The sequence below is a fragment of the Chanos chanos genome, chromosome 4, assembly GCF_902362185.1.
Source record: "Chanos chanos chromosome 4, fChaCha1.1, whole genome shotgun sequence".
Classification (NCBI taxonomy): domain Eukaryota; kingdom Metazoa; phylum Chordata; class Actinopteri; order Gonorynchiformes; family Chanidae; genus Chanos; species Chanos chanos.
The window spans coordinates 28,945,657-28,968,421 of NC_044498.1; the positions used below are offsets into that span (position 1 = coordinate 28,945,657).

At 40.8% G+C, this 22,765-nt stretch overlaps 1 protein-coding gene across 2 annotated transcripts in view; it reads left to right on the forward strand.

Moving 5' to 3' along the window:
• The window catches only part of LOC115810793 (AN1-type zinc finger protein 3), a 36,405-nt gene extending 18,270 nt beyond the window's left edge, over positions 1-18,135 (forward strand). Inside the window, exons 4-6 of one of the 2 annotated variants that reach the window (XM_030772806.1) lie at positions 3,977-4,040; positions 4,609-4,776; positions 16,524-18,135. In XM_030772806.1, coding sequence (XP_030628666.1) covers positions 3,977-4,040; positions 4,609-4,776; positions 16,524-16,678 — 387 coding nt within the window. In that variant the 3' untranslated portion in view covers positions 16,679-18,135. Of the gene's footprint in view, positions 1-3,974; positions 4,041-4,608; positions 4,777-16,523 lie in introns of both variants that reach the window. The other variant, XM_030772805.1, reaches the window with a different exon arrangement.
• Positions 18,136-22,765: the final 4,630 nt, after the last annotated feature.

Below are 22,765 nucleotides of genomic sequence, written 5' to 3' on the forward strand. Positions count from 1 at the left end.
TAGATTTGCCATTGTTCAGAATGTCGCTTCAGACTGAGGAATATAACTTGACCAGCAAACTTTCCACTGGGAGCATTCAAGCTCTGAATAGCCTCACTTACCGCTCTCAATTCAAGTCAGCTCAGTTTTATTTGTATAATGATTTTTACAGTGGAGACTGTTAGAAGGAAGCTTTTATACAGGCAATAGAAATGCGTCCAGTTTAGTTTTGTCGGGTTTAAGTGCATGAGTATTCTCAGTGTAGCCAGGGTTCTGAGCAATGCTATGGCACGGGAAACAGACACAGCAAAGTAAAACATAGACGTAGCTGTGTAGCAGTCCGATGGTTGCTTTAGATAGTTTCTCTGCTGTCTGTACTTGGCTCTGGTAGTCAATGATATGGACTGTTACCACTGTTAGCCAAAATCAGGATAGGGGAGGGACACCCCTTCAGGAGGAATTGGGTACCATCTCTTCTCAAAAGCCAAGGCCTGTCTCAGGATGTTCGACAGTTATTCACAAAACCTTTGTTAGCCAGCCATTTAGTGACGTTAATCTGCCAAATGTTTTGTCACTGTGCAGATTTGGGTTTAGGTCAGCTTTCTAACATACCTGTACAATATATTTTTTAATGGTCTTCTTACACACCTGTACAACACCACTTTTAATGGTATTTGATTGTTGCAGTCATTCATGTCCGCATAAATGACAATCTTTTACCCTTAGTCAGCCCTTTTAAACTTGCTTTGTCAATGGTTGCCCCGGCACTCAACATACATTGAACTGTTGTCTTTGGTGTCAATACCTTCATGTTTTTCACATTGCCTATTACCAGAGCTCTTTCAATAGGACTGGAAGTAAGTGGGTCACTGAGTAGGAAGAACCCTCTGGTAATGTGACCTGGAACCATCTAGGCATTGGTGGTCAAAGCTATCCACTGCATGGATGCATGGACAGGGACAGAGTTGAAGCACCAACCAAAGGTTCATTGCCTGGGCATTCTTGGTAGCACAATTGGCAGTCGCCAGGATAGAGTAGACTGAGGGAGAAGACCAACCAGATTCATTCATATTCAGTTGAGTGATTCCAATTAAAAGGGAAGAAGAGGGGTTATCGAAATGATACACAAATGTTGGCCAAAAAGTGTCATAGCTATGGTAAAAACTTGCTAGCTCTATATGCATGCCAAGCCAGAGGAAGTAGTTCTTTACCACGTGCAAGATCTTTTCTGGTCTAAGGTGAGATTCCTTGGTGTTTGTGTGTATGTGTGTGGGTGAACTAGCTTTAGAAGTCCTCCTGTTACTGAATGACAGGGCTTCCCTTTGGTTACTGTTCTGATGGTGTTTGTCTGGGATCTGCAGCTCCTAGTGAAAAAGGTCACACTACTCAGGAAGAACTTCAGCTTCCCTGTGTAGGTACGATAGCAATCCTAACACGGGGACACCAAAAGATGTAGGTGCAATAGGAATAGCAAATCAGTATCAAATAAATCAGTCTCATATAATTATTAACCATTAGTTTTGGTGTTCAATATTTTATAATTAAAATATTAAGATTAATGGAATAATCTAATCGTAACACTGTGCTACAGTCTTAGCGAGTATTGCAGTACTAATGTATTGCAATTACACTACTAAATCTATATGATTCATGAACAACCAGGTTGATGAAGGCAGTTGGGAGTACTTTGCTGGCAGAGGTTGGCATTCAGTGAATATTGCGGCAGAAACAGACAGGACAACAGTTTATTCCAAAGATACTATTTATTAACATAATCAACACTACTTGGCAAACTAATACTGATATGGCACAATCAATAATCAGCAGCAAATAGAATGATCAAAGCACAAATGGTAATAGGATGGTAATGAGGCTATGTACAGGTATTCAGTTTAAGACTGAATGAGTGTAAGAGTGGATATGTGTGCGCGTGAGAGAGAGAGAGCGTGTATATGGGCGTGTGCCCAGCTGAGCACTGAAGAGAGAAGGAGGAGCGAGGGAGAGAGGCTGTGTGCAGGTGCACGGAACAGAGAAGGAGGAGCGAGGGAGAGAAGCTATACGCAGGCGCACAGGCAAGAGGTATGTGTGGTATGTGAATGTAGTGCGCAAGCATCTGTGCTAGGCACCAACTAGAGTGGGGATGGGCAACAAGAAGCACGTGTGTGAGAGAAACAAAGAATCTCTAGCTAGTCTCAAGCAAGTAGACCCTAAACTCAACAACTCTACCCAACCCTTAACTCGCACTGTAATCCCAAAGTTGAAGTGTGATCAGACAAAGGGAGTTAGAGAGAGAAAAGGAAAGCATGCAAGATCTATCCTTCATGAGTCGTCAACAAAAGAAAATAACAAGCAGCAAAAAATAGACTTCTGTGTGAAATACAGTGTGTGCATTTAAATCACAAAAGAATTAAAATAACACTTTCTCCACGTTAACTACATACAACATTAGACTAAAGTATGCCCAGATGCCAGCCTTACTTTGAATCACTCTTGGGTGGTGATCAAGGAAGAAGTTCTTTTCCTTGTTGCTTGAAGATCTTCGGGGCTCCATCGCTCGTCCAATGATCTTGAAGCATTCTTGATTTAGTCCGTCGACATTTTAAGAAATGAAAAGGGATCCGGTCTCGTTTTCTTCTGTCAAATACTGCATGGGCTACAGTATAATTAACCGGTGAAGTTACAGTCGCAACCGCGCAAGAAAAAGTACATTAAACTTAGGCTGGAAGTTTGGTACAAATATCCCGCTTCGTTGTTTCTTAGCTCTTTTCTTCTACAGAGAAAGGTGGTGTCTCTTTAGGCAGGGAGGGTCCCTTCCTGAGAGGAAATCCACAGCCAGAGAGAATGGTGTCTCAATGCAGGTAGGAACACCCGCTAAAGAGAACTGCTGCTAGAGTTGGAGAGAGTTGGCCCAAGAATTTTTGCAGTTTTAAGGTGAAATTGTGTCATCAGTGTATCTGGTATCTGGTCTCATTGCTGTATCCGATACTGTTACAGTGAAAACTTAGACGATGGGTTCAGATTACCCACGGGGTCAAGCATTGAATTATGGGTGGTATGGTGTACGGGCCTGGCAGCCCCTACACCTGGAAGGCTGGCTGCTGGACTGTGAAACACACTGGGACTGTACCACCTTCAGGGCTATCTGTCAAGCGGTCGTGTCTTTTAGGGGTGTGCGATATGTATCATGTGCGATAATATCTTAATTGTTTTTTAGCGATGTGCGAGCTGACATTATCAAGTATGTCACTTTGCAAAAAACAACCAAAAACACACCTTGAGAGTCCACGCATTCACTGCGTCATGCAGCCTAGTAGGATAGACAAAATATTGAGATATCATTTTTTGTCAATATCGCACACCCCTACTGTCTTTTATGTTGACGTGGGATGAGTCAGGACAAGACACTGCTGTGCCTCCCAGTGGTTTTCCTGATTGCGGAGCTGTCTTTGGCTCCCAGGCCTTCTCCTGTCACCAATTAGTGACAGTGTAGTGTTTAGTGACACTGTAGTGATCAGTGATTAGTGACAGTATAGTGATTAGTGACAGTGTAGTGATTAGTGCAGATGTGAGAGCTCAGTGCTGTTCATGGTCCTGAACAGCTCTGCCTTCCCAATCTTGCAAATCTTCATTTCAGAGCTTTGCAGACGCTGAGAGCCGTCATCGCAAGAGGAAGAATTATGTGATTCCCCCAGTGCCAAAGTGTTTTGTTGTATTTATTTAAGCCATAAACATCCCACAGAAAGCCTTGAAATGCACATGGAATGCATCCAGTGATAACTAACTCCACCATTTGCATGAACACTGTATGTATCTATTATTTGTCAGTAAATATATATTAATTAAATATTAGTATTTTGCTTTTGACAGTTCCTTTTTCCTCAGGTGATTGCTAGTATGTTACATCAGTGCATGTTGCCAAAAGTTCTCTCTCTCTCTCTCTCTCTCTCTCTCTCTCTCTCTCTCTCTCTCTCTCTCTCTCTCTCTCTCATATGCAGAGGTCTGTAGCACAGACACAGCCCATGGCACACTGTCCACTCACACAAAACGGCCCTATGACTCAGGTAATTCATAGTGCTTGTCCTACGGTGGACTATGCATACATTGGTTTATTCTGGTCTGCTCATGAGTTTACTGTTGTATTGTTTAATGTATTGTTGCATGAGTTGTGTGAGTGGGAATGTGTGTTCCATGCTTGGGTCTGTGAATGCACATGTCTGTATGTCTGTGTCTGTTGTGGTATGTGCTTGTCTCCTTAAAAGATACTTTTTATTTTAATCAAATGGAATGGGAAGTCAGAAGTGTAGACCATGGGAAACAGAAGTGCAATGGAGCATCATAAATGTATCTATATCCACTAACTAATAGACCTGAAACACTACCTGAAACAAACGAGCCTAAACAATTAAAAGCAACCATATTTCCATTTTGTGGTCTCTTAATGTTTTTTTTTTTTTCTCTCTCTCTCTCTGTGTATGTGTATGTGTGTGTGTGTGTGTGTGTGTGTGTGTGTGTGTGTGTTTGCTGTTAAAAGTATGTGCGTTTTTGTTAATGTGTTAAGGGTTTTTTTTGAGAATGTGTGCTTGTAATATAAATAAAAGGAGAATGGGATGTGTTATCTGTTATCTGCAGCCTCAGAGTCAGAGAGCGAGGCATCTCCAGAGAAACGTGTGAGAGTAGGTGAACCCTCATGTTCAGACGAGTTGGCCTGTGGCTCCAAGCAGAAGAACCGCCGGCGTTGCCATCGCTGCCAGACCAAACTAGAACTGGTGCAACAGGAGCTGGGATCCTGCCGCTGTGGTCAGTATCAACACACACAGCCTTAGCTCACACAGTTTTCCTAACAGTACGTATGTCCATGTGTCCCCCTCCTTATAGGACTGTGATGAAAACATGTTAAAGAACACATTCCTCACATTATGAATTAAACAACTGTAAACCTGCTGTTTATAAAATTATGCCACGATAACACATTGTGTCTCTGCTTTGGGAGTCGATTCAGAAACAAAAAAAAAAAGTTATAATGTACCGCAAGTGCATGTTCTTGAGTAGAGTGTGCAAAGAATCTTTGCACCACTAAGAAATTTCTGAATTTTTATTAAAAAACAATATCAGGTGTATATTTGAATAAACAGACTATTTGTTCTGATTTTCAAACCAAATTTAGTTTTAACTGCAGTACATCACGTAGGCTATATCCTGACATTTAAAATGTACAAATATATCTATCTATTGAGCAAAATATCAAGTGAACGTGACCTGCTGACGCACAATAATAACTACTCAGTTCTGTACACATCCAGTAGGCAGTTTATTAGGTGACTCCATGCCTTTCCTGAAGATGCAGTGCTCCTACAGTGAATCACATCGCCATGCTATTTAGTCATGTGCAGCTCATCAGTGGTGAGAAAAACTGTGCGAGTTAGAGTGTTTATAAGGGAAGAGTAAGGAGGCCTTGAACTTGAAAACCAACGAACAATTTACAAAGCAACTGAGGCTCATGAGGTTTTTAATCATCACTCACTCTCCTGAAGACATGAAATGCTTATTATTGAGCACATCAGACTCCCTACTCAAGAGCTTGTTTAATAACAAGGCGTGTTCACAGCTGCGTGGCTCTCTCACACACATCTACACTTCAGTTTTCTACATCAATCACATCTACACTTCACTTTTCTACCTCACACACATCTACACTTCACTTTTCTACCTCACACACATCTACACTTCACTTTTCAACCTCATACACATCTGCACTTCACTTTTTTACCTCACACATATCTACACTTCACCTTTCAACCTCAAACACATCTACACTTCACTTTTCTACCTCACACACATCGCCACTTCACTTTTCTACCTCACACACATCTACATTTCACTTTTCTATTCAATTCAGTTCAGTTCGATTCAAAGTGCTTTATTGGCACGACAAATAGACAAATAAGGTATTTGTATATTTGCATTGCCAAAGCAGTCATACAGAGGATAAGGAATACAAAGATCCAAAAAAAAATCTAAATGTCTGTGTAGACTTACAGAGACTTAATCGTACATCAAATAAACATAGGATACTACAGAACACATAAAGACATAGTATACTGTTACGTTCCCCAGTCCTGGTGGCCGCCTAAATAATTGCAGCTAGGCAGCACTGACAACCCCTTCTGGTGGCGATTATGTTTTTCTTTGTTTTGTCTTGGTATTTTTCTAACCTTTTGATTAGGAGCACCTGAAACCTGTGGGCTGAGCCTATTTGTAGACCCTCCTGGCACCGTTCCTGCGAGACGCGCATGGGCGCCCTAGAGGATTCTGGTCCATCCCAGCACAACGTGATGGTGTTCCCGCTTCGCTTCCTAAATTCGCTTTGTTAATTCTTTGTCTACATATTTCGGATAATAAAACCCCTAGATATTGACCCATTATCGTGTGCGTCTCCCCCTTTATGCTACGGCTGGTGATCGGCCGTAACAATACAATAAAATAACATACTACAGAACAAACACGAATAGAAACATTATATGTACTATATGTATAGAAACATTAAACTTATTTACATTTTCTTATTTCTGTATACTTTTCACACTGAAGAAGAAAGTGCTCCTCTGTCTCAACCCTCCCTGTCTGGCAGTGACCACATGTTCTGTCCTCTTTTGGCAGCCAGGTTTTTCTGTGTCTACCTGTTTCCACTGCAAGGTTGTGGTCACTGAGCCTGTACTTGATCAGGATTTGCTTCTGCTTCATATCTCTGACAGAGAGGAGATACTCTGCCAATTTGTACTCTCTTTTTGGAGTCAGATAGAAGTTCATTCTACTTTGACTGGTAGTTTAGTCTCTCCAATGTTCCAAATACTCTTCCTTTGCTTGCTTCATTATTTTATTGACACGAATTGGTGGTTTTTCTGATTCTCTTAATAAAGCTTTTAGGGCTAGCATAGACTAATATGTCCACGAACCAACTCATTTCAGTGGCAGCACTTCAGATCTTATTCTAGCTCATGGACAAGATGTCTCTCACATTGTCGTTTCTCCTTACTCGGCTGCCCTCTCAGACCATTTTCTTATTACTTTCCAAGTAAATCTCCCGTTCAGGCCCGTTGTCTCTACCACGGTTCGTAGCTGCCGTCGCATTAATGCTTCCACCACTGCTGCACTCGCTGAATTGCTTCCTACTGCTCTCTCTTTTAATGATCAGCAAAGGTCTTTGAACGACTTGACGGACAGTATAAATTCAGTCCTCTGTAATGTACTAGATATGGTAGCACCATTAAATATAAAAAATAGGCGTATACACTCAACACCTTGGTTTAGTAATGAAACCCATGTGCTGAAGCAGGTGTGTAGGAAATTGGAACGAAAGTGGCGGGCCACTAAACTACAGGTTTTCCGTCTCGCCTGGCACGACAGCCTGATAGATTATAAACACACTCTCTACACAGCCAAATCTGCATATTACATATCATGATGTGCACCCTTTAACTCAATTTAACCCTATCTCTCTAGATGCACTGTCCAAATTGGTGCACTCTGCTAAACCAGCCTCTTGCCTCCATGACCCCCTACTTGCTAAACTTTACATAGAGCTTTTCTAGGTCCTCAGCCCAACAATGCTTAAATATGTCACTTAAATCTGGTGTTTTACCCTCCGCTTTTAAAATGGCCGTGATCAGGCCTTTACTTAAAAAAACTGAACCTTAACCCTGAAGCCTTAAATAATTGTAGGCCGATCTATAATCTCCCGTTTCTTTCAAAAATACTTGAAAAAATTGTAGCTGCTCAGCTGATAGCCCATGTGTCCTTTAACAGTCTGTTTGAAGTATTTCAATCAGGCTTCAGGTGTTTTCACTCTACTGAAACCACACTTCCTAGAGTAACTAATGATCTTTTATTAGCCATGGATGCTGGTGCTACTTCTATTCTTGTTCTGCTTGATCTGAGTGCAGCATTTGACACCGTCGATCACGCTATATTGTTAAAGCGCCTGGAAAATCAAAGTGGCATTCGTGGCCTGGTGCTCTCTTGGTTTAAATCTTATCTCGCTGAGAGGAGGCAGTGTATCCTACAATAATGTGACCTCTGAATACCTTGAGTTTAACTATGGTGTTCCTCAGGGGTCAGTCCTTGGCCCTCTTCTATTCTCTATGTACATGCACTCTTTGGGTGACATTATTTGTAGTTACAACTTCCATTGTTTGCTGATGATACTCAGATTTTCTTATCTATGAAACACAATGACTGTTCAGAATTGGCTAACCTTGAGGCATGTTTTTGTGCTATTAAGGGCTGGATGTTTTCAAATTTCCTGATGCTTAATGCAGGAAAGAGTGGAATGCTGGTCATTGGTCCCCCTATGCATAAGCATCTTTTTAGTGATCTTACCCTGAATTTTGACAACTGTATCATCTCTCAAAACTCTACGGCTAAAAACTTTGGTGTGATTTTTGACTCTAGTGTCTCACTAGTCACTCATATCAAAAACACAACCAAAACTGCCTTTATCACCTCTGTAATATCACTAAAATTAGGCCCTTTCTGAGTATGGCTGATGCAGAAACCATTGTTCACGCATTCGTAAGGTCTCACCTCGGTTACTGCAATGTTCTGTACTCTGCCCTGCCTGCCTCTATTACCAAGTCTTCAGCTGGTCCAGAATGATGCTGCCAGAATCCTGACCAGAACAAGGAAGTTTGACTACATTACACCTGTCCTGGCTTCCCTTCATTGGCTCCCAATTCATGCAAGGGCAGATTTTAAGGTCCTCTTATTAACATATTAAATTTTACATGGGTTTGCGCCGGCCTACCTGTCTGACTTGATTACACCCTATAACCCACCTCGCACCCTGCGCTCTCAAGATTTTGGACTATTAGTCGTTCCAAGAGTTAGAAAGAAGTCCGCTGGTAACTGAGCCTTTACCTACCACTCTCCCTTCCTCTGGAACGGTCTACCTACAGAAATGAGGGAGGCAAACTCTCTTCATACCTTTAAAACCAGACTAAATACTTATCTATTTTCTCTGACTAATGGATCCTATAATTTTGATTTGACTTTGTTATAGACATGTAAAGCCCTTTGAGACTATAAATAGGGATACTGGGCTCTAAATAAAATTGTATTATTATTATTATTATTATTATTATTATTATGTTTGGAAGCAGTACTGGTCTGAACTGTATTAGTGTTTGTTACTGGGTTAGTGAGCTTCAGTACCAGCTGGTTCAGAGGACTCTTTTCTCGGTTCAGTTCCTGGGTTTTTAATGCCTCAAACTGGAGTGTATTTTTTGGACTAGACTTCAGATGTATCCAGAATTTTAGAGTTTGCTTCTTCATAGACAAAGCCAATGGATAACGGCCTTATTCTACTTTCAATATATATCGGCAGAATTTGGCATGTAGGGCTTCCGTTGGGTGCTTCTCCCATGCAGTGTAGTTCTGCATATTGAGTGGACCCCAGACCCCACTTCCATATAGCGTGATAGGTTGTATTATGCTGTCAAATAATTTGCACCAGATTGTGACTGTGATAAAATTTAGATTTTATAGCATAGAGTGCTCTACGAGTTTTTTCTCTGAGTGCATTCACTGCCATGCTGAAACTTCCTGAGTAATGGTAAGACCAAGGTAAGTATACTGCATCGTGTGCTCTAGGATGGCACTACCTAGAGTGACCATGTATCTGTGTTCCTGACATCTGGGCTTCTTTTGGAAAATCATGATTTTTGTTTTGTTGGATTTAATGCCAGGGCCCAGGTCTGGCAGTACTTCGCCAGCAGGTCCAGGTGCTGCTGTAGGCCCTGTTCGGAGGGTGACAGGAGCACCAGGTCATCTGCATAGAGCAGGAATTTGACCTCTATGTCTTGAAGGGTGAGTCCAGGGGCTGCAGATTGTTCCAACTGCATGGCTAACAGTAATATAGATGTTGAACAGTGTTGGACTCAGGCTGCAGCCTTGTCTCACCCCAAGTCTCTGTGTGAAGAGCTCTGTTTGTTTTCTGCCAGTTTTTTACTCTGCATTTATTGAATACATTGATTTAACACATTATATACTTTATCCCCTACACCACTTTCTAAAAGTTTGTAATATAATCCTGTATGCCAAATAGAATCAAATGCTTTTTTAAAGTCAACAAAGCATGCAAATATTTTTTTCCATTTGTTGTGTCTTTTACTGATTAGGGTGTGTAGGGTGTAGGTATGATCTGTGTGGTCTGGGAGAAAGCCAGTTTGATTTTTGTAAGTAAGGTTTGAATTCTATTTAAAATCCTACTAAATGCCTTCTCCAGATTACTGCTCACACAGATACCTCTGTAATTATTAGGGCCCAATTTGTCTCCACCTATATGAATTGGTGTAATAACCTCTTGATTCCAGACGTCAGGAAAACAGTCAGAACTTAGAGTGAGATTGAATAATTTGAGCACAGCTCTCTGCAGCTCAGGTGTGCTGTGTTTAAGCATCTCTCTTCTGATGTTGTCAGGACCACAAGCTTTATGGGCTTTTAAAGATGTTTGTACCAATTATTATCTTGAAATGGGGTGGTCAAGTGGATTTTAGTTGTTTTTAAATATAGACTCTAAATTGTGTAGATTTTCTTTGATCTTGCTCTGATTTTGATTTGTTTCTGTGATTGTATTTCACTGTAAAGTTTTTGAAAATGCTCAATCCAAATTTTTCCATTTTGAATGAGTACTTCTTTTGGTTCTTTTGTACTCAAAGTATTCCAAATCTTCCAGAACTGATTTTTATTGATGGAATCTTCAGTTTCGTAAAGAAGTCTGTTGGTGTAGTTTTGCTTTTTTCTTTTGATTGTTTGTAGCTTTTTAGGGTTTTACAATATTGTTTTCTTAAGTCTGTGTTTTGGGGATTGTGGTGTTTTGGTTTGACAGTAGTTCTTTCCTGATATTTTTACATTCTGTGTCAAACCATTTCTCACATCTTTGTTTTTGGCTGTCTTTCTGTTGCCTGTTGTTAGGCTAGCCTTTTTTGCTGTGCTGTGTTGTTCAGCTGCGATTTGTTCAGAAAATCAGGTTCAGCTCATAAAGTGATGTTGATACCTTTTTTGTCATTAGGGAAATATTTAGGAGTCCAAGCAGTGAAGCTACTGGAACCCTGTTGTGTTTCTTTGGATTTTTAGGGGTCCAAGCAGTTATTATTTTTCTGCCCTAAAACAGCAAAAACTGCATGGGTTAGACCCACCAAACTTGGCACCTATGTTCCTATGGTCACCCACTACTCAGGTAAGAAAAGTTGCCCCTATTGACCACATGGTGGTGCTATAGCAAGCCAAAGTGCGTTTTGGGCTGTAACTCTTGAACCCATTGGCCTTTGGTGTAACTTCACCAATAGGTGGCGCTATAACAAAAAATGGTTATAACTCCTAAACCTCTTGCCCGATCAAGTTCAAACTTTTGATGCTGTGTCTTGGTCAAAAGTCGTAACAATGGCTAAAAGGCCAAATTGATCGCTCAAACAAGATGGCAGCCATCAGCCAATCAAATTTCAGCAGCCCTTAAACTGACTGAACTATGACCTATCATTATGAAACTTTGTAGGATTGTTCAGGATGTGTCAAAGGGCAATCTGTATTAACATTTTTCCAATTGTCCAAATGGTGGCGCAGTACAGCAGTGTGAAAGATGTGCAGATTTAACAGGTCATAATATTTTACCTGTTTGTGCTGGGGACATGAAACCAGTTCTGTTAGATGCCTCTCCTGAAGAAGAACAAAAAAGCCTCGTGGAGCAAAATGATCTGCCATATTGGATTTCTGCCATTTTGAATTATCTGAAAAATCCTCAAAAGCTGTCTCCTCCTAGACGGTTTGGCCAATTTGCATGACATTTGCTACACAACTTCTTCAGACCACTATCTTTAAAAGTTCTATAAAGAAAGTTGCTACGTTAAGAAACTTGGTCGCAGTAAGCCAATGAAATTTTGAGGTGTGGTCTCTAGTGCTATAATGAGTTCTAATTCTTGAACGCAATTTCTGATCCTCATAAAACTTGAGATGTGGCATCTATAGGACATGAGACTTAAGCCTACAAAATTTGGTGTAAATCCATCCATAGGTGGCACTGTAGCACAGAAATCGTCCTACTTCCTAAATGGATTGACTGATGAACTTCAAATTTTGTATACTTTGTCTCTTTGAAAACTTGAAATAAAATCTACATGGACAAGGTCATAGTTAAAAACAGATGCTTGCCATCAGCCAATAAACTTTGAGCAGCCCTTAAACTAGCTTTGCTTTGACATATCATGAAACTTTGCAGGATTGTGTAGGGTGTGTCTAAACATCATTCATATCAGAATTGATCCTTTACTTATAATAAGCTTTACCCTTTGACCTCTTTGGTCTTTTAGCCTGAACTGCTTGGACCCCGCTGATCGCCGCTTGCGGCTATATTTATTAGAAAATTTAGTTGTTTGATTAGTTAATTCAGGTGAGTTTAGTGCTTGTGTAAAATTTCCGAGCTGTCTGGAGCCCATCTGTAGGTCGGATTAAGTTTGAACAGCTTACTGGGCTTCATATGTGTGTTACTGGGTTGGCCAGTCATTTTCAGAAATATATTTAATTGCTTATGGTCTGAGAAAGGAGTTTGCTGCCTGACAGTGAATGCACTGAAGTGGGCGGGGTCCATGTCAGTGATTGCATAATCCACTGCACTATTACCCAGAGGTGAGGAATACATAAACCTCCCTAAAGAGTCCCCTGTGATCCTGCCATCAAGCATGTACAGACTTAAGGCTTGACAGAGGTGCACTAACTCTTTACCACTGTTATTGACCACACACTCTAGGTTGTTTTGTGTTATGGTGGTTGGTGAGAGGTGCAAAATTGACTGGCCAAACACATGTGCATTGCCCTGTGGATCTATCAAGTCAGGCTCAATACCTGTCCGTGTATTAAAGTCTCCACACAATAGCACTTTTCCCTGGGCCTGGAAATGGCTTATTTCTAGATTGTTGAAACAGTTTTCCTCATAATAGAATATAAGCAGCACAGACGTAGGTTGCAAATTTAGAAATGTAGTAATAGTATCATGCAGTTTCAGCCAGATGTGATTTTTTTTTTTTCCATTTTAACAGCTGAAATGTGTTTAGCCAATTCATTTTGCACGACACCAAGATACCACCTGAAGATCTGCCATGGTATGTTTTTCTTAATTTTACTGAGGTCACAATAATCTCGTAATAGTCTGGTGGACACTGAGTTACAACTTTTTCTCGCCACCAAGTTTCAGTAAGTATCATGACTTCACTGTTTTTAACACTTTTCAGAAATTCAGGGTTTGAGCTCTTCAAACCAAAGGTTGAGGAGTAGAGACCCTGGATATTCCAACAGCTAATGCAAAAAGAACGCAGGAATACAATTACAATGAGAAATTAACCAATTCCGTGACACATATCAGTAAAGCAGTTTTGATGTTTCTTTAAAAGCTATCAATTTATGTTTTCTGGACTTTTTTTTACATTTTCCCCCTTATTTTTCTTTTTCTTTCTTTTTTTTTTTTTTTATTACTGTAAATGGTTTTGTGTTTGTGTTCAACTTACTGCTTGAGAAGATCTGCACATAGCTTGTGAAGCAAGTGTTTGATTTCTCCCAGCTCAGAGGGCTGGTGGGATGCAGGCTTGGGCCACAGCTGCAGCATAACTCTGCTGCCTTTCTGGCTGCTGGATGATTTTGGCAGAGGAGGGTCTCTTCTTTTTGGTGCTGGGCTGGGAAGTTGCCATGTGATGAGGAGGTGTATATGGTTGTTTTGAAGGGGGAGGCCTGTTGGTGAAGGAGTTGTTGCCTTGCATATAAGTTGGGGGAGGGTAGTGGATAAGGTAGGGAGGATGTGGCTGTGGGTTGGTTGGATTCCATCCTAGAGCCACATCTTTGAGAGTTCTGACGAAGATTCTGACTCCATCCTTGTGAAGATGAAGTCCATCATACAGATCTCATGGGCCAGTGGAGTGGTGATGGGCTACGTGGACATTCGGCAGGGCAGAGCAGCTTCTGGTTAGCTCTGCATTCAAGTCATGGGTGATGTGGGGAGGGATGTCTATACGTGGAAGCAGAATAGAAATTATGATGCGAAATTCTGGGAAATCCCTGCTTGCTCTCTCCGCCACCTTCATCATTGCTTCTGCAGTCCTGCAATGTTGGGAAGGGAGGGCATTTGTCCCGGTGTGGACAATGATAGAGTTGGGTCTGTCAAGGATGTACTGATTAAGGAGACGAAGGGCCTGATTGGTGTTTCTTCAGTGTTAAGTTGTTACACGTTGTCCAGGAAAGAGTCTTTCAGGGTTCAGGAACTCTCCGTTTGGGTCCATAAGAAGCACCACTTGTGGGTTTGGTGTTGCCATATTCTGCGAGGTAGGAAGTGTTTCTGTGCGTGTGGGGGAGTGAAGGGAGGATTCAGTGAGTGAGTGTGTGTCAGTGGTGTGTGTTGCCGGTGGTGAAGCCCGCATGCTGTATTTGATTTGTTTGTTATATGAATGTGGCAGTGAGTTTAGGTGTTTGAGGTGCTGGGCAGAGGGAGCTGCACCTCTGTGTATGCCTCTGTGTTTGTAGCTGTGTGTTTCTCCCTTTGTATGTCAATTGCTGAAGTCTGTTTTACCTCCGGTTGCTCCTTCATCTGTGTTATTTGCCTTGAGAGGGTTTTTGTTTGCATCCTCTTTTAACTTTGCCAGCTGTGCTGTGAGACTTTTGTTCTCCTCCTGAATACCCTGGATGGTATATCTTAGCTCAGAGATGGTGGTCTGGGTATTCATCCTCAGCTGCTGAAGCTCCTCTTGGAGTTGCCTGATGGAGTTGTAGGGGGAATCGTTTAGCTTGGCCTGCATGAGTTCTTTAAATTCTGCAAACTCCAGCTCAAGAAGGGCCAGACTTTCTCTTAACTGTCTGTCAAAGCTGAGGGGTGATGGTGGAGCAGGGGTCAAAATGGAGGTTGCCTCCTTTAGCAGTTCTTCAGTTTCGTGGTAGCCTGATGATTTCTCTTTCTGCAGCACTGCTTTCAGTTTAGGGAATGCCTGCTCAAAGGAAATCAGACAATTTTCATGCCCCTGGACTAGGATTGTACCCTTAGTGTAGTAGGTGATGGTCAACTCAGGGTTGTGTGTGTCCAGGTTGTCATCCTCATTCTCTGCCTCCACATCCAGTGCCTTCCTTGCATATGTGATTGTAGTGTTTGCAGAGGACAGATTTCCACTCAGATAGGTAGTTGATGTAAAATATCAGATTGTTTTTAACTCTTGTCCCTGTGCTTTGTAAAGTCTGTAAAGAGGACCTCTGGATTATTTCTTAGGATGTGCTTTTTATGTTTGTTCTTTTCCTTAGAGGTTTTGCAATTACTGTGAAACTGCACTTCTCTACCTTCTGCTGTCTGTCTGGTTTCCATGGTGATAGAATGTTTACTGCTCTGTCGCTCTACACTGTCAACAGTCAGTTTGCTATGCTAGTCTGCTAATTTGCGAATAGATAATAGATCTTCTAATAGTCGTTGCCTTGTAACTTACAAATAGCACCCTCAGTCGCGTCACTTTTCTACCTCACACACATCTACACTTCACTTTTCTACCTCACACACATCTACACTTCACTTTTCAACCTCACACACATCTACACTTCACTTTTCTACCTCACACACATCTACACTTCACTTTTCTACCTCACACACATCTACACTTCACTTTTCAACCTCACACACATCTACACTTCACTTTTCTACCTCACACACATCTACACTTCACTTTTCTACCTCACACACATCTACACTTCACTTTTTAACCTCACACACATCTACACTTCACTTTTCAACCTCACACACATCTACACTTCACTTTTCTACCTCACACACATCTACACTTCACTTTTCTACCTCACACATCTACACTTCACTTTTCTACCTCACACACATCTACACTTCACTTTTCTACCTCACACACATCTACACTTTTCTACCTCACACATCTACACTTCACTTTTCTACTCACACACATTAACACTTCACTTTTCAACCTCACACACATCTACGCTTTTCTACCTCACACACATTTCAGGTCTCATTTATAGAGATAATAATGTACTTCTCTTCACCCTAATTTATGGATAATCATTTGTTTAAAGACAACATCACACAGATAGTCATTTCCTCTTTCATTACTGCACATTCACGCTTTGGTTTGACAGAGGCAGTTCTGCCATTTCCATGGTAATTCACTGGAATCAGCCATAATGCTCTGTATTTTGTTTTTATTTTTAAACACGTTTCACATTTACTGCAAGTATACCAAACAATTTATTTGGAAAGAAAAAAAAAAAAAAATCGTGAGCCTTGCCCAAAGTGTATACAAATCTGAACCATGATAGCAGGGATGGTGAGGGTTTTTTTGTTGTTGTTGTTGTCTGTTTTTTGTTTATTTTGCAAACATAGATGGGCCACCATCTGTATGGAGTTTATTTGGTATTTATATGTTTGAGTTTAGCACATGACTTGGTGAGTAGCTAGATTGTTGACCTCATTCATTTGTAAAATTTTTTGGTATTCCTTTTTCTGGCAGGTTATGTGTTCTGCATGTTACACCGGCTTCCAGAGCAGCATGACTGTCTTTTTGACCACCTGGGTCGCGGACGTGAGGAGGCTGTGCTGAAGATGGTCAAACTGGACCGCAAGGTGGGACGCTCCTGCCAGCGGATTGGCGAAGAGTGCTCCTGAACCAACAGAGGAAGAGGAGAACAGAACACACACAGAGAACATGAATACCTTTCCCCTCTCTCCCCAAGTCTGAGCCCTCAATACTGTCAGCCCTCCAACTCAGCCAGTGCAACGATTTTACCATGTATGAAAGCCCGTCTGCTGTCCCTGTCTACAGTGGGCCATCCACTCCTCCCCCCACACCCACAGACACACACAGCCTGGTGCTGGCACCCAGTTCCCGAAAACTCCAGAGAATCCCACTGGCCATAATTTGTTGACCTCTTTATAAGCCCAAGTCTTGTCTCCATCACACACACCTGCTCAGTTGCATGTTTCCTCTTCTGCTGCCTCTCCCACCATAGAAGATTCCTTATCCAGGCCACAGGTTATTCTCAGTCCATACCCCACCTCACATTAAGGATGTGGAACAGCTGGAGGATTTGGTGTAGATCTTCACCCTATTCTCATATCACACTGTCTCCCTCCACTGTAACCTCCACTGGGCAAAACAACTCATGTTTTGGCTGTGTGCAGAGATGGATAACTGAGTAGACCATCAGTAGCCTCCAGCAAAGTGCAGATGGATGGTTGGACAGACTAATGAAGCTTCATACCCTTGTGTGTACTTTTAAATTTGAAAGGCTTTGTGTGAAGTCATTCATATGACGTAGCACACCTACGCACACACAGTTGTGAGAGCAGCAGCTCTCCAGGGATAAGGTTTGTCCTTTGTCCTGTTCACACTCTGTCCTGACACTCACACACAAACACTCAGTTTCTTTCACACAGTGCAGACTGTGTTTGGAGGATGTGGATGCAGACTTAGTGAATTAGTACCCACTGGACCCTTAGCTCTGCTGGAGAAAGGCCCATCACAGCTTTAAGGGGTCCCAGGCCCTCATGGTAGCTGAAGTTTAGGTTTGGTTGTATTAGCTGTGTATTTGTATTTGGTTGTATTAGCTATGGAATGACTGAGTTTCAAACCTCAGCTCCCAGGAGTTCCCTGTGAAATACTGAGTGTGCAGCTCTTTCTGTTGGAAGCAGCCCAGACCTCTCAGTGGAACCCCTGTTTCTCCCTCTCTCTGCCCGGGCTCTCACACACTTAGTGTCTCTCTATCTCTCTCACCCATGTCTGGATGCATTAATCTCTCTCCCTTGTGCTCTCTCTGTTCTCACTGCCTCTACTGAACCACTCTCTTTCTTTCTATTTTCTTTTTTTCTTTCTTTTGGGTACGAGCGAGGGTCAAGGAGAATGTGCTTAAGGACACAGACGAGGGGCAAGGCAGAGTGCTGCACTTGCCAGCACTTTTTTACTTTTGAGTGTTTTCTTTTTTGAGTTATTGACATGGACAAAAACTGAAGAAGAGAATTATCCTGCATTGAAAGGTATACTTATTTAACCCTCTTTGTGTTTTTGGATTAACGGTCACTCTAGAGTAGAGAGCAGTTCTTTTCCTTTGTAGGTTAACATTGTTTAAAAAAAAAAAAAAAAAAAAAAAAAAAAAAAGAATGGATGGATGAAAAATAATTCTCTAGCTTTTTGCTGGTTTCCTTTGTTTTGTTTTGTTTTGTTTTGTTTTGTTTTGTTTTGGTTTGTTGTTTTTTTTTTCCTTTCTTCCCTCCTTTTTAAATTTTTTTATTTTATTTTATTTTTTGCTGAAAGAAGAATAAACTGGATCAAAGGATGTGTGATGTGTTCTGTTGGACATGCCTAAAAACTGGGTTAAATACAGGAATTTAAGCTTTCCTTTAGAACGGCACTGGGTAGTTTAAGCATGTGAACTAATCTATGAATCATATATCAGAATGTGTGTTAGACAGATTTTATATATGGCCTAATATTATACATGTTTATGGGTGCATGTTAGAAAGAACAGAGTTTTATTGGAACAGCATCAATGACATTAACACTATTAACTATGAAATGGCATTAAACTAACACTATTAACCATGAAATGGTATCAATGACATTAACACTATTAACAATTAAATGGCATTAATGACAGTAAACTAATATTATCTATGAAATGGCATTACTGACATTAACATTTTTAACTGCGAAATGGCATTAATGACATTAACATTATTAACTATGAAATGGCATTACTGACATTGTTTTTAACTGTGAAATGGCGTTAATGACATTAACATTATTAACTATGAAATGGCATTTAGTAACATTGAACTTACTAACTATGAAATGCCATAACAACATTAAAATAACATTATTAACTATGAAATGCCATAACATTATTAAACTAACACTATTAACTATGAAATGGCATCATAATGTTAACATGTTTGGGTATTTGATGGACAAACCACACTGTACTGACACACATTGAGATAAGTCCCTTTGTCAAAAAAGGTGAACTTCCCTTTCAAGCTCGTTTAAGTCAATGCTGATAAACTCCTCTTCTGCAGTTAAATCATTTAAATTGCAAGAACTGGCTTCACTTTTCTTCTGTTTAATGTGGATCTATTTTTAATCAGTTTTTAATTGACAATGTCAAATGATTTGCTCAAGGTTTGCCGCAGGCTAAAGGAAACAGTGCTGCTGACACACACACACACACACACACACACACACACACACTCAGGCAGGCCTGATAAAGGCCTTGTAAAAATGAATACGCTGTAATGTCCACAGGCCCTCTGAAAGATTACCCTAATCCTGCTAAAGACCTCATATACCATTACAGTGCTGTTTTAGTCTCCTTCAGAGAGGTTCATTTCATCCTTCTTTCTGATGCTATTTCATTAATAATTGTGTCTGAGGCCAGATTTGCACAGAAAAGACTGAAGAATGGTATTAAATGTGAAGTCAGAGATCATCTTTGGGAGACAGGTGAAACTAACTCCATAGCAATTCCACTTCACATCTGAGTTATTATTATTTTGTAAGGAGATGGGAAGACAGCATTTAAAATGGAAGATGAACGCATTAAGAGACATTAATTAATTGGAGATGCACATTCTATCCTCTGAGGTTCTCAGAAGTTTAGAGTGAATTTTAAAGCACAAATGCATGTCAGCCTTTTGCTCATATTTCTGTTGGGAGAAAGGACAGAAGCAGAAGTGCATGCTTAGGGTACAGAATCTAATCAGAAGGCTGGAAAGGTAAGTAATGACACTGACACTCAGACATAGGATTTAGGATTACAGTTTGAGATTCTTTAAATTTTAAACTGTGTATTCAATACAAAAAGTCATAATAACCTGAACACAACTGCTTTCTCTTTTCTTTTCTTTTGGTATTTACGGTCTATCTTTATGGTACTTAACTTAAGTAACCTTATTCATATTGTTCTGCCATCACTACTGACTGGTCTTCTGCTGTTTTATAGTCAGCATTGCTTGGAGACATTTCGGCACTGGCATTACACACTCATTCAAGTCAGTGCTGCTCCCAGACCAGTGTGTGTGTGTGTGTGTGTGTGACTGTGTTGGTTAGAGAGTTAGAGAATATACCTTCTCTGTCTCTGTATTCCCTTTGCCATGTCTCTGTGCAGGCTCTCTCTGCTTCTCAGAGTCAGGTTTGCATACTGTGAGGGGAATATTTTGTATTCAGACGGTGGGAGGGGGTTGATGAATTTGAAAGCCCCACTGCTCCTGATGCCTCTGTCTCCCAGCCCTTATCCTCTAATTAGAGTTTTAGGAGGCAGAAAAAAACAGCTTGATCAAACTACATCTCCAAACAGTGCCATGCATGGAGGCCAGAGTAAGATCCAGAAATCGGCTAAGTCAACAGACAGTCAGGAATACAAGCAGTTGGATGTACATTGTAATTAATCACATCTCTTGACCTACTTCAAATAGTTAATCCACATGTCTGTTAGTCTGAAATATCTGGTATTTCCTCGTTTCATCTGAATTTTTAAAAAGTAAGATACTAAAACTATTTGGACTGGAAAGATTTACAGATCAATATTCAAATTTTAATCTTGTCCTGCTGGTATATGCAAGCAGTTTTATAATACTGTATTTTGGAGTCGAGCTGGGTTTGTGTGTGAGCTACTATGTCTGCTCATATTTTCCTTTACTTTGCCTGGAGGGTTGAGTGGCAGTGGATGGTTGGATATAGTAGACCCAAGCCCTAACCCGCCTGCCAAATTGATCTGTTACGATGGAGTTAGCTGGCTGTGTATGTGGACAGGCTGTGCATGTATAATTAATCTATGCCACTGTCGGACAGCTATGAAATGTTCAGCATGGCCTCCTATTCCCAGGTTTTCCCAAACTTCTCAGTTACTGTAAGATCCCAGCTAATTCTTCAAACAATGTTTTGCTCAAGCTAAGGCAGCTCCGTGTATTACATGAGGGCAAGGCAAGAAGTCTGTGTGTGTCTGTGTATGTGGATGACTGTCTGATGATAATGACAGTGATCCTGGTGAGGACATAGCAGAACAGCCCTTGATTCACTTACTAATGCAGTGATACAGGCCGATATCCGGGCAGGGGATAAGATGAGGAGATTAGGAAGGCGTCTGTTTAGATTTGCAGTAATTATCTGCAGATGTACAGCTGTAATTACATCCTTGTCCTTACTGTGTTAGCACTGGTGATACCCACATGAGTCATTAATGATTTGTCATCTATACCATTGTAGCATGACAGCACATTTTCTCTCCTTTACTCTCCCCACTCTCTTTCTTTCCAAACACACACTGCAGAGTGCTTGTGTGGTTGGGGGTTGGGGTGGGGGGGCTTTCAATGCCATCTGAATCTCTTCCTCTACACAGACCTTTATATAGACCTTTGTGCACATCACAAAGACTAGATAAAGTAATGAAATAGAAGAGTTTTAGACAAAGCCCTGCCAGTGGTTTTGTTCAATGGGAGATGAAGTAAGCATTCAGTAAGAGGGGTGTGGAGCTATAGGAAGAGCTGGATATTGATCACTAAGGTCTTTGGCAATGATAGTGGGAATCAAGTAGACTGAGGCAGTAGACTGCCTGACTTTGTTTGCTATGTTTGTCTTTTGTCTTTATCCTGTAATGCTGTAAATTCACAGGAGGCCATTCATTACATCATTACTTGTGATTAAATGTCATTTAGTAGGAAGATTTTAGGTTATATACCCAAAAATCAGTTTACTGTAAAATCTGCACCGATTGCAATGAAAAATTACCTTGGAAAGTGGACATAGACATGCCCATCTGGTGCTCAAATAAATATCCTAGAATTACTTGTTAGAACTTTTCATTGTGGTTCCAAACAGAATACATAGATGGCTGTACCTTGAACAACATACTCATTATACATACATACACAACCATTTTACCATGTGGAACCATTCTCATTTTCTTCAGAAAGGGAGTAGTTTCTCATGTGTAAACAATCTGTGTTCTAAGATCTGAAGACAGAAAATGATGAAAAGGCTAGGGTGAAAGTATTTCTGGGTCTTCATTTTTTTCAGGCAGTTTCAGCGTACAGACATTCAGACAGAGGGAGTATCTGTCCTCCCTCAGTGCCAAACAACAAAAACACTGTAGATTAATACAACAGCAAGGCAGTGAAACACACACCAAAATGCTCTGCACATAAAGGAAAAACAGAACATGTTAAAGTCATTTGGTACAGGAAATGCAGTAAACTGAAGGACAAAACATTTGAGTTTTGTAAAAATTTGGTTCGCTTAATCTTATGAAGATTGCTAATTATATAATGGCCAGTTTAGAGTTTCACATGTGTGGAACTGGAATCAGTGGAGGTTTGGTTATACCCCAGTCAGGGAATTTCAACACTGAGGTGTAAAACACTGCAGGAAAAGGTTAACAGTTGAATGTACCCTGCTCACCAGATTCTGATGTTGAGTTTGCTGTTTGAATCTATTTGCCATGTACTTCTGCACAAATAGATTTCCTGCACTAATAGATTATTTGGATATGGAGTGGAGTCATTGCTGATCACTGAACATAATCCATACCAAATAGTTAAAATCAATATAATCATTGATAAGTGAGAAATACAGATGCAAGCACTAATTCTCAGCAAAACAGCAGCAAATGTTGGTGCTTTGGATGTGGTGCAACTGCTTGTAAGTCTCTGGATGAGAGTTATATTTCGGTAATTATAATTAGGTTCCTTTGAAATTTCAAATTT